General features: G+C 39.5%; 1 protein-coding gene across 4 annotated transcripts in view; it reads left to right on the top strand.

Moving 5' to 3' along the window:
- Positions 1–7,553: 7,553 nt before the first annotated feature.
- Positions 7,554–17,570, top strand: part of TMEM168 (transmembrane protein 168) — a 59,562-nt gene continuing 49,545 nt past the window's right edge. Inside the window, exons 1-2 of one of the 4 annotated variants that reach the window (XM_036875431.2) lie at positions 7,554–8,409; positions 12,680–13,935. In XM_036875431.2, coding sequence (XP_036731326.2) covers positions 12,808–13,935 — 1,128 coding nt within the window. In that variant the 5' untranslated portion in view covers positions 7,554–8,409; positions 12,680–12,807. Of the gene's footprint in view, positions 8,410–8,465; positions 8,792–12,679; positions 13,936–17,570 lie in introns of those variants that run through there. The other 3 variants (XM_036875430.2, XM_057504679.1, XM_036875435.2) reach the window with 3 other exon arrangements.

The following is a 17,570-nucleotide window of genomic DNA, read 5'->3' as shown; positions in this document are numbered from 1 at the left end:
CATCAGCCTAACAAAAATGAAAACCGATAATATGTGCTATTGATAGTGGTATGGGAATAAAATATTCTCTTTCACTAATGGCAAAAATTTGTTATAAATTCAAAAATCTTTTTGGTGAACAATTTAGCAGTATTTACATTTTAAATATGCACATAATCCAGCAATTTCTAATCCACAGACATACCACTGTGTCTGCAAAGGTCACATATTCAGTGAAGCACCACTCTTAGTAATAAAAAATTGTAAAATCTAAATGTCCATCAATAGGAAAGTAGTTACTTGAATCATAGTATATACAGTTGTTTAGAAATTTTTTAAAACACAAACTCTACAGTGAATCTGTCCTATTTTGAGAACATCTCCAAGATGAATTGCTAAAAATAAAAAATTCAAAAAGCAGTAGTAGGAACATAACCAAACAAAAAACAAATTTATACATTTTATAAGAACTATTAACACATGGAAAGATGATAAGACCAATGATTCACAAAATGTAGTATGATTAAGAATGACCAAAAGGCAATTTCCTATGTCCCACTTCCATGAGATTCTGATTCAGTAGGTCTCGGTTGATGCACAGGTGCCTCTGTCTTTAACCAGCTCCCGCGTGATTGCAGATAGGCAGTCCCTGGCCAGTATAATGAGAAACACTGACTTAAAGGACACGGTATATCAAAGAACAATACTGTTTTCTCATAGGTTTGGAAGTAGCTTTGGCAAAGTGCTGAAGGGGAACTTTCTGTTTTTACTCTCTGTAGCTTAATGTTGTTTGAATTGTGTGATTTGGTGTAATCTGTACATTTTAAAAACAATTAAAACAAAAAAGAAAAATACAAAGAAGGTAAGTGTCTTCAGTCCCCTAACAGATAAAGTCTATGAGAAATCACAGAAAGAAAATTATATTTTCACCCAGGGCACATCAGGGAAACCTTAGAAGAAGTGGCATTCGAAATCAGCTTTGAAGGAAAAGTTAAGGTCGGGACAAGTAAAACTAAGGAAAGAAGTATTCTAGGCAGAAGAATGAGATAAAGGGACAGAAAGGATGAGGGTTCTAAGTGTAGGAATACTTTCATTTGATAGAGTTCAGGGCACTGGAGAGAAATTATTCGGAATTAAGAGTATACTAATTAAGGCAATATTTTGGAGGGTGTTGGTTATCAGGCTAAAGAATAAATAACTTTCATAAAAATTCTTACCACACTGAAAGAAAATTATTAAATTCTTAGGATATGTGGGAAAGTAGTGATCAGATAAATGGATGGAGAAAGGTGAAGGAAAGCTAAATCTCTTTACATGTAAAAGTCAAGTTATTGTTTTGTCTCTGTTTTTATAATTAGATGTGACAAAGATATAAGAAAGAATCTTTTATTATGTGTAGGCTTCTCCCCTCCTCCCTGCTATTTAACAAGGTTTCTGGCCTCCTGGCTGAGTTCTGGGTATTAAATAAGGAGCCAGTTGGAAAACTGAAGGAGAAGGAAGATGGAAAGAAGTCCAGAGAGGCTAAGTTGATCTATATAAAAATGAAACGGTTAACAATTGAGAACTTTCTAAGTGTCAGGCCCTGTTCTAAATACTTTACACATATTAACTCATTTATTCTCACAAAAACCCTATGAATAAATGCTATTTCCATTTTACACATGGGGAAACAGAGCTAGTAAGCATTCCGAATTCACATTCAAATGCAAACTCAGCCTGGCTCTAGGCCTCTTGGGTTTAACCACTACCCTATAATGCTTCTCAGAATAAACACCTAACATCTAAGTCAGAGAGTGAGGCACAAAAGAATATAAACTACCAGAACTCCTGGGACAACATGTTTTGGCAAGTATATGAATACCAGAAAAATAAAATATCAAATAGGTTCTTAAAAGTTAAATTTATAAATTAACAATATGAAATGATAGGAGACGCTTCTAAAACTGCCTAGTAAAATAGGAAATCTTGATTAAATGGTCAATATTCTGAAACATGTTCAGTTACTAAATAAACCCAAGAAGAATAAAAACTTGAAAGACCAATACCATGTTTTAATACCAAAGAAATACCTCTCAAAAAGACCCCACAGAACACCCTAGAACCACATGCTTCAGGACTGAGTTCCTTCAAACACATAAGATTTCCATACCAAATAATCTGTTGCACAAAATAGAAAGAAAAAAGAAAGGAAAGCCACCCAATTTGTTGAACAAACATACCATGTATATTAAACCAAAAAGATAATTCTAGAAAATAAAATAGTGTGCTGTTTTCACTTAAAAAGATATGAAAAATAAAATCTTGGATACTGAATTTAAGTGCTTATTTAAAAACTGAGAATTTATTCCAGAATCAGAAGGATTAACTAATAATAGTAAAATGAGAGGTTAATATAACGGCATCAGTAAGGGAAAACCATGAGAACATCTCAAAAGATCCTTAAAAAGAATTTGCTTGAATTGAAAACCAGTTTCTGAAATAAAACACAATGAAAAACTTCTCTTCATTAACTATGAAAGAATATATTCTTTAAATATTTCCATTAAATTAATCAAGATTATACTCAAGGGTGAAAATACTAGAAGCTTTTCCATTAATGTCAGGAACATGCCAAGAATGACTATGAGGAGGAAGCCCTGTCCCTGAATGGAAGGGCAACAAGAGGAAAGGTATCAGGAACTTTACTGCTAACTTTACCATCTGCTCTGGGACACCCACTTTTTGACTGCTTTTATGTGAGGCACAAACTGCTATTAAGCCATAGTTACTGAGTTTCTGACACATGCATCTGAACCTGATCTTAAGATCTGGTTTCTGATTCAGTAGATCTGGGAGGAGGGCCTGATATTTTGTATTTCTAACTAGTTCCCAGGCAATGCTGATGTACCTGGTCTAGAGACCACACATAGAGAACCACTGCATTAATGGAGATAATAATTCAGTGGTTCTCAACCCTTGCTTTACATTAGAATCACTGGGGATGGGGTCAGGGAAGGTATTTAACAAAACCTGGGACTCACTCCAGAAGAGACTAATTTCATTGCTCTGAGTTGGGTCTGGGTAGGCATGTAAGTTAAAATCTTCCAAATGATTCTAAGAGATATACCAGGATTGAACATTGTGGTCCTTTTCCTACTTACTGTGAACAGCAGTAAAATGAGCTTAAAATACTGTATTCCCCTACAGAAAGGAATGATATTTAGAAAGCTGCACTTGATAGCCAAAGACTTGAAGCCAAAAGACTAAGGTTTAAGTCCCTGCTCTGGAACACTGTAGTTTCTCTGGATCTTGGTTACTGAGATAATGAGTTATAAGAAATACATATTTGGTCATTGTCTTGCCAATGGGTGTCAGCCCCAGGAAAGTTCACTATGGATTCAATATGACCAAAGAAATGACAGTAGAACATTCCTGGGGTGAAAGGGTTATACCCAACTTTATTTCCACGGTGGCAGGTCAATCACCAAAATCCCATTCACTCAGAGCAAGTCTGCACGGAGCAAGCTGGTCTCTGCCTCTGGACCTCTTGGCCTGCACAGCTATCCTCTGAGCCTCTGTCCTCAGCACTGCCACCACTCCAGCCTCTGCTCTGCTCTCCGGCAGCCTTGCAGCTGTGCCACCATGTCACCCAGAGCACTGGGTGGAGCTCTTTATATAGAGTCAATGGCAACATATTGCCCACACGTGTGTAGTGAGTGAGCTAGCCAACCAGGGCCAGGTGAGAATCCTGGCCACAGGAACTCTCATTTTATCCACAGTCATTCATAGGACCATAAACATACTTCTCAGGTATATTTGGTCTTCATCCACAGTTTCTGAAAACACTTCAGTCTTAAAGGTGAAACAGTGTTTTGTCATGTTAATGAGAGATTTTTGGACACCCCCCAAGAGCAAGGGGCTGGAGGTAAAAATCAGCCAATGGTCAGCAATGTAGTCAGCCATGACTAAGAGCTTATCGTGCTCTGCTCTGTTGGATCTGTTTCTCTGTCAGAGAGAGAGCTTCTAAGCTTTGGGAACAAGAAAACCTCCATGTGCTACCGAGCCAGGCTCCAAGCTCCATGAGGATAGAAGCTCCTTTATTTGGGACCTTGCCCTATGTCTGTCTTCATCTGGCTGTTACCTCGTATCCTTTACAGTGTCCTTTATTAAACTGGTAAATGTGTTTTCCTGAGTTCTGTGAGTCACTCCAGCGGGTTAATCAAACCTAAGGGGAAGGCCATTGGAACCTCTAATTCTGTAGGTCAGAAGCACAAGTAACTGCCTGGGGCTTCTGACCTATATCTGGAGTAGGGGGTAGAGGGCATTCTTGTAGGATGGAGCCCTTAACCTGGGAATCTGGTGCTGTCTCCAGGCAGATAGCATCAGAATTGAGTTCTCCAACACCCTGCTGGTGTTTGACAGTTGCTTGGTGTTAGTACATGTGGGAAGACCCCCTCCCACATCTGGGGACCCAAATGGAGTTATACTACTATTACTGCTGTGTATAATATTGTTATTGCTATACATATATGTAGGAAAAAAAGATACCATTCCATTTGGTGTCAGAGGAGTGGGAATAACATTAACTTTACCTTCAAAATGGTGATAAAAATATTTACATCATTGGGATTGTGTAAAGATTTGATTATGTGATATACATGAAAGCATTTTATAATCTGTGTTAAAAAAATAACAAAGGAATAGGTCCTTAGACATGGAAAACCTGAGTTAGTTTAGCTCTAGAACAGGATTGAAGAATTGAAAGAAATGGGAAAAAAGAGAACATGGGAAGAAACAATGTGGAGTCATCTGTGACTTCCTGCCACAGACAACTGAAATGGCTGATCAATTTATTCATTTCTCCTGCTGTAAGTGCTGCCCTCTTCCTTGGTTTTTAAAACTCATGATTATATTTTCAACATGTGTTTCTAATCAGAAATAACTCCTTCGGGTGTAATTGCTGCATGGAGTACTCAGAACTTGCCTGCAGAGAAGCAAGTGTTGAAGAATAGATATTCCAGTTATTAGGATCATTGCACTGCCGTCAACAACTGCAGCTTGAAATCTCCTGCCGCTGAAATGGTTCCCAGGTGGCTGTTTTATATCCAGGTGTTTGGCTGAGCATGTACCAGATGTCAGGAACTGACCCGCATACTTTCAATTTCAGGATAAGTAACAGGATAAATCAATTTCAGGATAAAAAAAGCAAAGGGGTTTAAATCATGCCCTGAGGGCTTCAGATGCCAGACTGAGGAGTTTGAACTTTATCATGTAGCCTGTACAAGTAATTGGTTTTAATCCAATTGTAAGTGAGACAGACTGGTACAGTGGGGAAAGTTGGGGTTCCTATGGCCAGGATCCTCACTGAACCTAAACCACTTGATGATGTAACTGGCCTGTTGCTAGGCTACTACTTCCACACCCCTAGGCAATAAGCTATTATTGACTGAGTCACTACATGAAGAGCTCAGCCCAGTGCTCTGGGCAGAGGTAGAGACGCTAGTGCTCGACCTTCTGCCGGGCCTACCGACGGGCGAACAATCTGGGTAATAAACGTTTTGCCCCAAGAACGTTCCACTGTCATTTTTTTGGGTCACATTGAATCTATAGTGAACTTGCTCGGGGCTGAAACCCATTGGCAAGACAGATGCTCTGAGAATGTCAGTCATTGTGATGGGTTAGACTGGGGTGAGGCTGACATCAAGATGACCAGCCATAGAGGCCACTGAAGTAATTCAGGTCTTAGGACCTCAGTTAGGGTAGTGGCGATGGAAAATGAAAGGCAGGAAGTATGGTAGATGAAAATGATCAACACTTGGTCTTCATAATTGTCAGGTTCTTTTATAAATTACTGGCAGCCTTCTGCAACTAAAGATTGATGAGACCTACTGTTTCTTCCATTCCTACTAGGTAGTGACCTACAATCAGAGCAAATCTCAGACTTAATGCAATTACACAAATATTTATCAATAAACAGGCACAAAAAGCAGTACACAAACAATATTTTGTGGCAAAGTACGAAACAGAGGTCTAGACTCAGGGAGTCAGTCTGCTAGACTCAGTAGATTCACATGTGCCACATTTATGCAAGAAGTGTCTACAATATTCAGGACAGCCACATATCTTGAACACCTGTTATCTCCACAATGAAGAATTATTTCTAATTTGTTATGCTAATTACATAGCTCTAGTGCAGATTTACATAGTGATATTAGAAGCACTTGTGCAACCAGCTTTATAGTGAAGATTTCTGATTAGTCTTTCAAATGCTAATTACCCACCCTGGAGTATGCAGATTAAAGATAACTCTCAAATACATACACGTCCCACTGAAGTATTCTAAAGTATACCGACAAGATAACAAGCATCAGAAATAGTTTCAAGGTCACAAGGCAGAGGATCATGTTTTGGAAAGATGCAAAAGCACTGCTTTAATGAGGGGACTAGTGCTAAGGCAGAGAAAACATCTGTGGCTGGTTTAAGCAGAAAAGCCATTAGCAGCTTGCTGGAAACAGAGGCTTGGACCTACATGGCCAGAGATAACAACCAATAACAGACCACAGAACTGAGGGGAGAGGGCTCTGAGGTTGCCATAGCCATGCATGGGCATCTAGAATTATTGACCACTAATCCTGGATGTTGGAGGCTACCACTAGGACCACTTTCACTACTGTCCCAAAGTGAGGTGCGGGATTCTCCAAACACGGAATAGCGGTTGTCTTGCCAATGGGTGTCAGCCCCAGGCAAGTTCGCTATGGATTCAGTGTGACCAAAGAAATTGACAACAAAACGTTCTTTGGGGTGAAAGGGTTTATTACCTGGCTTGTTCTCCCGGCGGTAGGTGGAGCACTCACATCCCTGTCTCTGCCCAGAGCACTGGGCCTAGCTCTCTATATAGTACAATAATAGCTTATTGCCTAAAGGTGTGGAAGCGGTAGCCTAGCAGCAGGCCAGTTACATCATCAGGTGGTTTAAGTTCAGTGAGGATCTTGGCCATAGGAACCCCAACTTCCCCACAGGGGTTCAGGAGGTAGGAATGCAAAAAAAACCACTCCTCCCCCAAAAACTTATAAATATCTGTTAATGACAAGTTGGATTAGAAATGATGCCAGTATAATCAAGTGAAAACATTTAGCACATAGTTAACATGACATTGTGTTCTGCAGAGAGTCAGAGTTACAGGTTTGAGAGCTGGGCACTGACCACATTTAGAGTTATCCATGAGACTGGAGATAATCTGACTCAAACTTTTCATTTACATGAAAGGAAACTGAGTCTGACAGTGCTTCATCACTATATATATGCTCCCACCCTGACCCCCATCTATTAAATGAAAATGAAGAAATTCACACTGTATTGGGGAGATAGGACAAATATACAGATGACACTAATAGAAAATATATAGGAAGAGAGAACTAGCAATTGAGGGCAGGCCCAGGCTACTGAATACTATTTTACTTAACAAATACTATATATAACGTATATTTGATATATATAATATATAATCAACTATGTACTAGGCATTGTGGGAGGCTGATTTAATGGTGAGCAAAACCGAACCATGTCCTTGTATTTGAGGAAATTAGACTGGTGTGCAGAGTTGGATGGAGATTTATCCTAAAAAGGATAAATCATCTAAAGATTTTAAGGTATTTTTTCACATCCATGGTCTCATTTAATCCCTACAACAATCCTGTAAAGTAGGTTTTATTAGCATTCCATGTCCATATGAGAAAATGTAGTTTACAGAAATTAATTGACTTCCCTAAGAGCTCCAAGCAGTAGAAAATAATAATGATAGAAGGCAGGGATGCCTTCTTAGGGAAGGGGGAATTCATAATTTGTGAGGGCCTACATCAAGCCAGAAAAAAAATACTGGTTCACTGGATATTCACAATAACTTTGCAAGGAATATTTCATTACCATTTTTTAAATGTAGAAACCGAGGTCGCACATAGGAAAGGGAGGAACCAGGATTCAAACTGCAAAGCCATCCGGCTCCACAGCTGTTGTGAAACGCTACCTCTAAGTAATATCCCCTTACGTTTACTCAGTGAGTTCACAGTACAAATGAAAACAAGCGCTGGATTTTGAAGGCCCCGCATGATGCAAACCCAGTGAACGGAGAAGGGACAGGATGTAAAGGAGTGACTGGATCAGGCCAGGGCTTGGGGCGGGGCGGGGGTGGAGCTTAGTGCTGTCAGTGGAGTAGAGCCGGGAACAGCGCATTAAAGGGACTCTTAATTAGAAAATAAAGAGGGGAGGCTTTGAAGGCGAGCCTAGGAAGCTTGGGCTTTAGTGGGTCACAGAGCCATAATTTGCGTCATGGCTATTAAAGAGCAGCAACGCCTCCTGCAGTCATTCACAGCCCCCGTGTGGCCGTCCTGCCCCAGCTTCGGTCCGGCCCGGGGGGCCTGATCCCTCGTGGTCTCACGGCTCCCCGTTCTCCAGGTGCGGGAGGCCACTTACGCCGGGCTCAGCTCGCGCCCGCGGTCAGGCCGTTCGCGCTGGCGCCGCGCGGGTCCCACCGGGGGCGCGGCGGCGGGCGGGTGTGGGCGCGGAGGGAGCGCGCCGTGCGGCTTGACCCCGGCGGCGTTCCGTACCGTCTCGGATTCGGGGGCGAGAACATGGCGGCCGCAGCCAAGCCGGTAACGGGGAAAGTTTCTAACGAGCCTGGCTGCTGCTAGTGCTCGCGGCCTCGTGCCCTCAACCCCCTTGGCGCGCCACCTCCGCGCTCCGAGTCGCAGGCTCGGCCCCAAGGCCCTCCCTGACTGTCCTGGTCGCAGAGCCACCTCCGAGGACTGCGAGAGAGCTGGTGGCGGCGCCGAGTCAGGTAGGGGCCGGGAGAGAACGGCGGGCGGGAGGCCCAGGCGCGGCGGTGAGGCTGTCTTTCCTCCGGGAAGGTGAAGGTGGCGGGGGCGGACGGCAGGCGGGGGCGCCTCTCCGTCTCCCCAGCGGCTCCCAGTCGGCTGGGCGCCCAGTTGTGGTCACTTTCTTCCAAAGTAGAGGGGTAGTCGGAACCAAAGCCGCCTTCTCGGGCCTCCCACGTCTTGTTAGAAGGAAGAATTGCTGCTGTTGTGCCCTGTTGTTAAAGGATTTAATACTCGAAGTACTTACTATTCGGCTCGTATGAGATGGGCCCGAAGACTAACGAATTGAAACACTGGAATTTCCCGACCCAGGCTGCTGAGCACGGTGCTTTCAGCTTTTGACACTTCCCCTAGATGCGACGAAAATAGTTTGCGTCAAGAGATGATGCACGTAATAGTGTGTTTTGGACTCGTTAGCGAGCCATTCCCTCGAGGTGGGACATGGAAGAGAAGTTACTGGTTTGGAGGATTTTGGATGAATTAAATCAAGGCTGGAGAAGAACAAACCAGACATTCATGGAATCGCCCTTCGCTCTACCACTTGATAGCTGTGGGATATTGGGCAACTTGTTTAATCTTGAAGTGATTTAAAGTTGAAACCTAAGGAAAAAAGGTGAACCAAGTGTGAGGACTAGGGTGGAGCCAGGAGGAGGGAATGGAGTGTACCCGAAGAGGGAATAGCATTGGTGCAGTTCAGAATTGAAGTCAGTATGGCTGGAGTACAGGGTTCAAGAGAAGAGGGGTAAGACATGAGGCAGGAGAATTACTCATATCAAATGTGGAGAGCCTTATAAGGCATTTTAATGAGATTAGACTTTATTGTTAAGGGTGATGGGAAGCCATTGGAGGGTCTACATTGTGGGATGACATGATGAATTTTTGGTTTTAAAAAGGGTACATCACAGAGAAGGGCAAGAGGATACAGGAAGATGTTCAAGCATGAGACAGTGGTGGCCAAAATTGGGATTGTGACGACCATGGGGATGGGAAGAAGTAGAAACATTGAAGAGGTCTATAAGAAGAGTGGACAGGACTTGGTGAGGATTAAACATAGGCAGTGAAGGAGAGGAGGGTGCAAGTAGTATATGGGGTTTTATAAAACACACACTGGCAGTAATTAGTTAACTCCCCCCATATGCAGGTTGACTCTTTATGTGCTCCATTTTTATCTGCCTTTCAACTAATTTTCCACTGAATCAGGTGATGGCAGACCAGTTGGAAAGGATTGTAGTGCTTTGTTGTTTTACTCTCTGATTTAGGCTGTTTGTTTTTTGAAGGTTAGAATGGGGAAATACTTATGTAAATTGGCCATTTAAAAATCATATACTGCCTTGTTCGTTTTGGCCCATAAGTAGGTAGGTGGCTACATATGTTCCATGATATGGATGTGTTGGGCTTTATTATTTTCATGTTTGCATTTACTTTTTTTAGGTTTTTACCTCTATTAACAGTACAAAACTAGTTCTTTTGTTTTTTATCAGATTAGCATATATATATGTGTGTATGTAATTAGGGAGAGAGAATAACTGAAGACATGGAAATAGGTGAGATTGCTCTAGAAAGTATATAATGAGTGAAAAGCCTAGGTTTCAGATTGAACAGCCAAAGGATGGATTGAGAATAAAGACCCTGGAAAGAGACTGAGAAGGAGAGACCAATGAGCTTGGGAGAAAATCTGGAGACTGGTCTTTGAAAGCTGAAGGAAGGGCAGGCTTCACAAAGGAATCATGTCAAAGGTTGTTCAAAGAATGTGCAGGATAAGGAGTGAAAAGTACTCATTAGATTTAGGGACTTAAGGGTCATTTTAGAGCTTGGTAGAGCAGTTGTGTGGTGTGAAACATGGTTTAATGACATGAGAAGTGAAGCAATCAAATATTAGCTGTCAAGAGGACAGAAGATCTAATTTGGTAGAGGAGATGAGGATGAGTGAGGATTGGTTTTGTTTCTGTTTCATTTTTGGATTTTGCTACTGTTTTTAAAAAGAGCTGTGCAAATGTTTGAGTGCCAATGGACAAGAGAAGAATGGGAGTTTGAAGAGAGGAGAGAGCATGAAGTTCTGGAAGAGACAGAGGGGAAAAGATAAAACAGTATGGCTGAAAGATTTAGCCTGAGGTAGGGAAGGGACGCCCTTTTGTATCAGGATGTCTGTATGTAAGTGGAGGTGGGTTTGTGGGGTTGGAATCTCAAGCTGCCTTCTCTTGGAGGCAAGTCCTCTGGTGAGAATGCAGTGTGAAGTGGGTATCAGATTTGAGTCTAGGGAAGAGAGGTTTGGCTAGTCACAGAGAAGGGGAGAAGGTGTTGAACAAAGAAACAGAGAAGGATGTCTTATGAATGGAGTAGAAACCATTTAACCTAGTGTGGTATGTGATTCCCCCCCCACCTCCAGCAGTGTTCAGTCACCGGAGCCAACCATACCACCAATGCTTTGAGGATGTATGTTCCAACATATTTGTTGAATGATTATATAACACCCAGGAGTGATGTTAAAAAAAGTATAATGCACTCTAGATTTTATCAGTTTCTCATACTTAAGTAAAAAAGATAAAGCCAGAATATACCAACATTTTCTTTATTAGTATATAGTATCTCAAATAAGAAATTATTGAAAGAGAATGTGATTGAGGAGAGTCAGAATATTTAGTTAAATAGATACAGTTGTAGAAAATATACTTGTTGAACATAATAGAGGTAGATTTAATAATAATACTTGGAACCTCCCAGAGACTCTAAGGTTGTCACCAAGTGACATTCTTCTCCAGCCAAATGGGTAATTATGCATTAATTCCAGGTTATCTCATATGTTTCTGTTGGGACTTTCTTTTAGTGTCCTGCTATTAAGAAAGTATAAATAAACTAATCATAAACCAGTTACTTTACTTTTCGAATTTTTATCAGGTTTAGTTCTCCATGGATACTGTGTGTGACCATGAGCCATTGCATGGATCAGTTCTTCTGAAACAGTATACTAGATAAGTTGAAGAAATACCTAGTAGATAATTAAATCATTTTGTGATCACTGTTGTGTTTTAAGTGCAACTTGTAGGGGCGCTTAGATTGAAATACTTACCTGGGTCTTTTAATAAATAATCATTGTAGTAACTTTAAAAGTAAAATTATGAAGTTTTTAATTAACTATCATAACAATTGGTCAGCATTCCAACTTTTCAATTTTGACTAGAAAGGTCAGGAATTGGTTTGCTACAGAGATGGTATTTAGGTTTGGAAAATGGGTTTTATAAAGTAATTTAATAGAGATAAAAGTACAGTGAAAATTATGAATCAACTTTAGGAACTGAGTAACTTTATACAGTTAAACTTTACTTCTAGTAAGATTTTTAAAGACTTAAGACTATAGTATTTTAGAGCTGCCTTGTAAAAAGATGTAGAGGATTTTATGCAGGGAGTAATGGTCACTGTTATTGAATACTGGTGCTTTTCAAATAAGATGATGGAAGTCCCTCATCGTGTTTAAAAACTGAGTAGCTTTTTATTGTGGCAAACCCATCTACTATAATCTAAGCTAAATAGAATATTCACATTAGCTGTTGTTGAAAAAGCAGATACTAGAATAAGAATGGATTAGGCTAATTCCTCACCATCTCTCGAAAAAGTTTCATCAATGGTGATTTAGTCATGCAGTCCTAGCATATTATGAATAAGCACCACCATTATTGTTTGGATAAAATGGAGAGTTTCTAAGCCAGAAACAGTATTATTAAGTTACACGCAAGTCAGTTTCAACTGGATTTTAAAACAAACTTTATTTCTCACTTACTATTGTGTATAAAAAAGATACATGTGAGAGGTGAATTATGTAAAATTAACACTGAAATATTTCTTTTTCTTTTTAGATCACTATAAAGAAAAACTTCACCCAAGAAAATGCTGAAGTAGGAGTTACAGTACATTGGATTTGCTGGATGAAATACAAGGAGTTAACTTTTGGAACTTGGCAAGAAAGCCCAAATTGCCAGATTACATGTGTAAATCACTGCGTTACTGCTTTAGTCATTGTCTCTATTTAGCAATGACAAGACTGGAAGAAGTAAACCGAGAAGTGAACATGCATTCTTCAGTGCGGTATCTTGGCTATTTAGCCAGAATCAACTTCCTGGTTGCTATATGCTTAGGTCTTTATGTAAGATGGGAAAAAACAGCAAATTCCTTAATTTTGGTAATTTTTATTCTTGGTCTTTTTGTTCTTGGAATTGCTAGCATACTCTATTATTACTTTTCAATGGAAGCAGCGAGTTTGAGTCTCTCCAATCTCTGGTTTGGATTCTTGCTTGGCCTCCTATGTTTTCTTGATAATTCATCCTTTAAAAACGATGTGAAAGAACAATCAACCAAATATTTGCTCCTAACTTCCATAGTATTAAGGGTATTATGCTCTTTGGTGGAGAGAGTTTCTGGTTATGTCCGTTATCGACCCACTTTACTAACCACAGTTGAATTTCTGGAACTTGTTGGATTTGCCGTTGCCAGCACAACTATGTTGGTGGAAAAGTCTTTGAGTGTTATTTTACTCGTTGTAGCTTTGGCCATGCTGCTTATTGACCTGAGAATGAAGTCTTTCCTAGCTATTCCAAACTTAGTTATTTTTGCAGTCTTGCTGTTTTTCTCCTCATTGGAAACTCCCAAAAATCCAGTTGCATTTGCATGTTTTTTTATTTGCTTGATAACCGATCCTTTCTTTGACATTTATTTTAGTGGACTTTCAGTGACTGAAAGATGGAAACCCTTTTTGTACCGTGGAAGAATTTGCAGAAGACTTTCAGTAGTTTTCACCGGAATGATTGAGCTTACATTTTTTATTCTTTCAGCATTTAAACTTAGAGACACTCATCTCTGGTACTTTGTAATACCAGGCTTTTCCATTTTTGGAATTTTCTGGATGATTTGCCATATTATTTTTCTTTTAACTCTATGGGGGTTCCATACCAAATTAAATGACTGCCATAAAGTATATTTTACTCACAGGATAGATAACAATAGCCTTGATAGAATCATGGCATCTAAAGGAATGCGTCATTTTTGCTTAATTTCGGAGCAGTTAGTTTTTTTTAGTCTTCTTGCAACAGCAATTCTGGGAGCAGTTTCCTGGCAGGTAAGTTTATAGTTTATTATGTCAGTGTCTCTGATGTGTGAAAAATGCTTCCTGCAAGAGTAGAATTATTAGAATTGAAAGATCAAGTTCCTGATTTTGAAAGGAGATTCTTTTTTGGCACTTAATTTTGTTCATGGAATTGAAATAATGAATATTGATGGGATAATTTGGTTTGATGTCTAGCAAAGAGATACTGAATGTTAGGAATACTCAACATGTGATGTGCCTCCTACCTTGTGATTGTTCATTAATGAAATACTCATAGATTAAAGATCCTTAGAATATTAATATTTGAAGGTGGCTTAGAGATTACACTCCAGTCCTTTTTCACAAGGAAGTTGAAAGCCCAAGAAGATGTATCCAGTCACTAGTTCTATCCAGAACCAGGTTACCTAGCTTCTGTCTAGTCCATTGGTCTCCTTACTATGGCACGTTTCTCTTACATAGTCATTTCCCTAAAGATTTTATATAACACAATTTTATATAAGATATGATTATAACAACAACATACTAGGTTCTTATTTATTGATTAGAGGTTCTCCTAAGAAAGAAAAAATAGATTTTGCAGTACATTTTCTGCCCACAATATGTTTAAAAAGAAAAAAAGGTGTATTGTAGAAGAAGATATTCAAACTGTCTGTTTGGAGTTTATAGTATTAACATGCCCAAAGGTCTGTTGTACACAAAGACATTCAAACTGTGGGTTTGGAGTTTATATCCATAGTATTAACAAGCCCATTCTTTCATCCTTTGAGTATTTATTGACTGTACTATGTCAGGTACTGTATTGGGTGCTGAAGATCTCAAGATGAGTGAGAAATGTCTCTGCCCTTAGTGTGATCTCTATAATGAGAGGGGATCAGAGACAGGCATGGAAACAATTATTATTACAGTGTGATAAATGTTATAATTTGACTACCTCAGGTTGGGATGTAAGGCGTAAAGGAAGGTCAGCTCTCTGTAGTGCATTTCTCTGCTTTGCACCCCGTAGTTGCTGCAGAGTGATTTCTAGCTGTGTTTGAAGGGAGATGTGGAGACTTGCCTGGACGTGTGTGTGTGAGTCAGGGTGAGCAGGGCAGGGAGCCTGTATGGGAGCCAGTTAGATGACAGAAGCATCATGGGTGTTGCCTGAGGATATCCTCCTCACTTTACCTCACTTGCTAGGAACTATCAGAATGATGACAATGGTGATGGATGGTATTGGAAACTTTAGCAAGAGCTCTCTTCCTTGCCTTTCTCCCTCCTGTTAGCTCCTTTCCCGTCACTACTACTGTTTTCTTTTCTAAATCAGCCTCATTCATGCTTAACAACTTTGCCAGATCATCAGTTCTTGTTAACCAAATATTTTCTGAGTTACCAAATTCTTGTTTTCTTACACCCATGGTTTTCAGGTACAGTGTTATGTACCACTGGCGGGTACACAAAAGCTTTCCAAGGAGTATGTCAACAAATATAATTTAAAGACAATCAATTTCCATATTCTTACCTTCCATACTACTCTCACAGATGATCTGTTTGAGAATGCCCCTCAATTTAGGTGTGGAATAGTACCTCACTGTGGTTTTAATTTGCATGTCTCTAGTTACTAATGACAATGGTCTTTTCCATGATCTTTTAATGTGACTACCAGTCATTCACTTACCTTTGTTGTTAAAGTATTCAGATCTTTTGGCCATTATTAAAATTGGGTTATTTTTTCTTATAGTGGAATTTTAAGGGTTCATTTTATACTCTGCATACAAGGCCTTTATCAGACACATGTTTCGGAAATGTTTTCTCCCAGTCTGTGGCTTACCTTTTTTTCTTGATGATGCCTTTTGAAGAGTACAGGTTTTTAATTTTATGAAGTACAGTTTATCAATGTTTTCTCTTATGCACTATGCTTTTACAATTTAATAACTTTTTGCTCATCCCTACATCACAAAGATTTTTCTCCTGTAGTAGTTTTCTTCTGGTAGCTGTATTGTTGTAACCTTTACATTTAGGTGTATAATCAATTTTTAATTTTTGTTTATGATGGCTTTCTAATTGTTCCAACACCATTTATTGAAAAGACTGTCCTTTCCCCTGCTGAATTGCCTTGGCATCTTTGTCCAAAATCAATTAAATATAAATGTAAGATGAAAGGTACAGCATAGGGAATATAGTTAAAGAACATGCATATATGCATATGTATGTAAGGTTTTATTTCTGAGCTTTTTTTTTCCACTGGTCTACCTGGTCTATACCAATACTATGCTGTCTGACAAGATATTTTCTAATTTCCTTGAAATTTATTTGACCTAGGGTTATTTAAAAGTTTGTTGTGTGATACTGTAATATTTGGGGGATTTCTCACAATTCTTTTTGATACTGATTTCTAATTTAATTCCCTATGATTGGAAAACATGGTTTGTATGATTTTAATCTTTTATTAAGACTTGTTTCTCACCAGACTTGTGTTTTATTCTGAAGAATACGCCATGTTTACTTGAAAAGAATTGAGTATTCTGCTCTTTCTGGATATAGTTTTACATAAATATCAGTTAGGTCAACTTGATTGGTTGGTTTTGTGCATATATCTATGTCCTTGCTGATTTTGTGTCTGATGGTATCAGTACTGAAAGAGAGATACTGGAAATTCCATTCTAATTACTAAATTGTCATTTTGTTCCCTCGTGTATTTTGGGGTTGTGTTCTTAGGTGGTGGTATATACCTTTACTTATACCTTATTTATTTATTTATTTTTGGTATCATTAATATACACTTACATGAACAACATTGTGGTTACTCTCTCCCCCATTATCAAGTCCCCACCACATACACCATTACAGTCACTGTCCATCAGCATACTAAGCTATAGAATCACTACATGTCTTCTCTGTATATACTGCCTTCCCCATGTCCCCAACCCCCTACATTATTTGTGCTAATCATAATACCCCTTTTTTCCCTTATCCTTCCCTTCCCCAACCCCCCTCCCCAGTCTCTTTCCCTTTGGTAACTGTTAGTCCATTCTTGGGTTCTGTGCGTCTGCTGCTGTTTTGTTCCTTCAGTTTTTTTCTTTGTTCTTATACTCCACAGATGAGTGAAATCATTTGATACTTGTCTTTTTCCACCTCACTTATTTCACTGAGCATAATACCCTCTAGCTCCATCCATGTTGTTGCAAATGGTAGGATTTGTTTTCTTCTTATGGCTGAATAATATTCCATTGTGTATATGTACCACATCTTCTTTATCCATTCATCTACTGATGGATGCTTAGGTTGTTTCCATGTCTTGGCTATTGTAAATAGTGCTGCGATAAACATTCTTGGTTATTGTAAATAGTGCTGCATATGTTTTTTTTTCAAAATGGGCTCCTGCATTGTTAGGGTAAATTCCTAGGAGTGGAATTCCTGGGTCAAATGGTATTTTTATTTGTAGATTTTTGAGGAACCTCCATACTGCTTTCCACAAAGGCTGAACTAATTTACATTCCCATGAGCAGTGTAGTAGGGTTCCCCTTTCTCCACATCCTCACCAACATTTTTTGTTGTTTGTCTTTTGGATGTTGGCCATCCTAACTGGTGTGAGGTGATATCTCATTGTGGTTTTAATTTGCATTTCTCTGATGATTAGTGATGTGGAACATTTTCATGTGCCTGTTGGC

This window comes from Manis pentadactyla, chromosome 7, assembly GCF_030020395.1.
Source record: "Manis pentadactyla isolate mManPen7 chromosome 7, mManPen7.hap1, whole genome shotgun sequence".
In the NCBI taxonomy this organism is placed as follows: Eukaryota; Metazoa; Chordata; class Mammalia; order Pholidota; family Manidae; genus Manis; species Manis pentadactyla.
The sequence above is the reverse complement of the archived record's forward strand: the minus strand, read 5'-3'. Positions and strand labels throughout refer to the sequence as shown.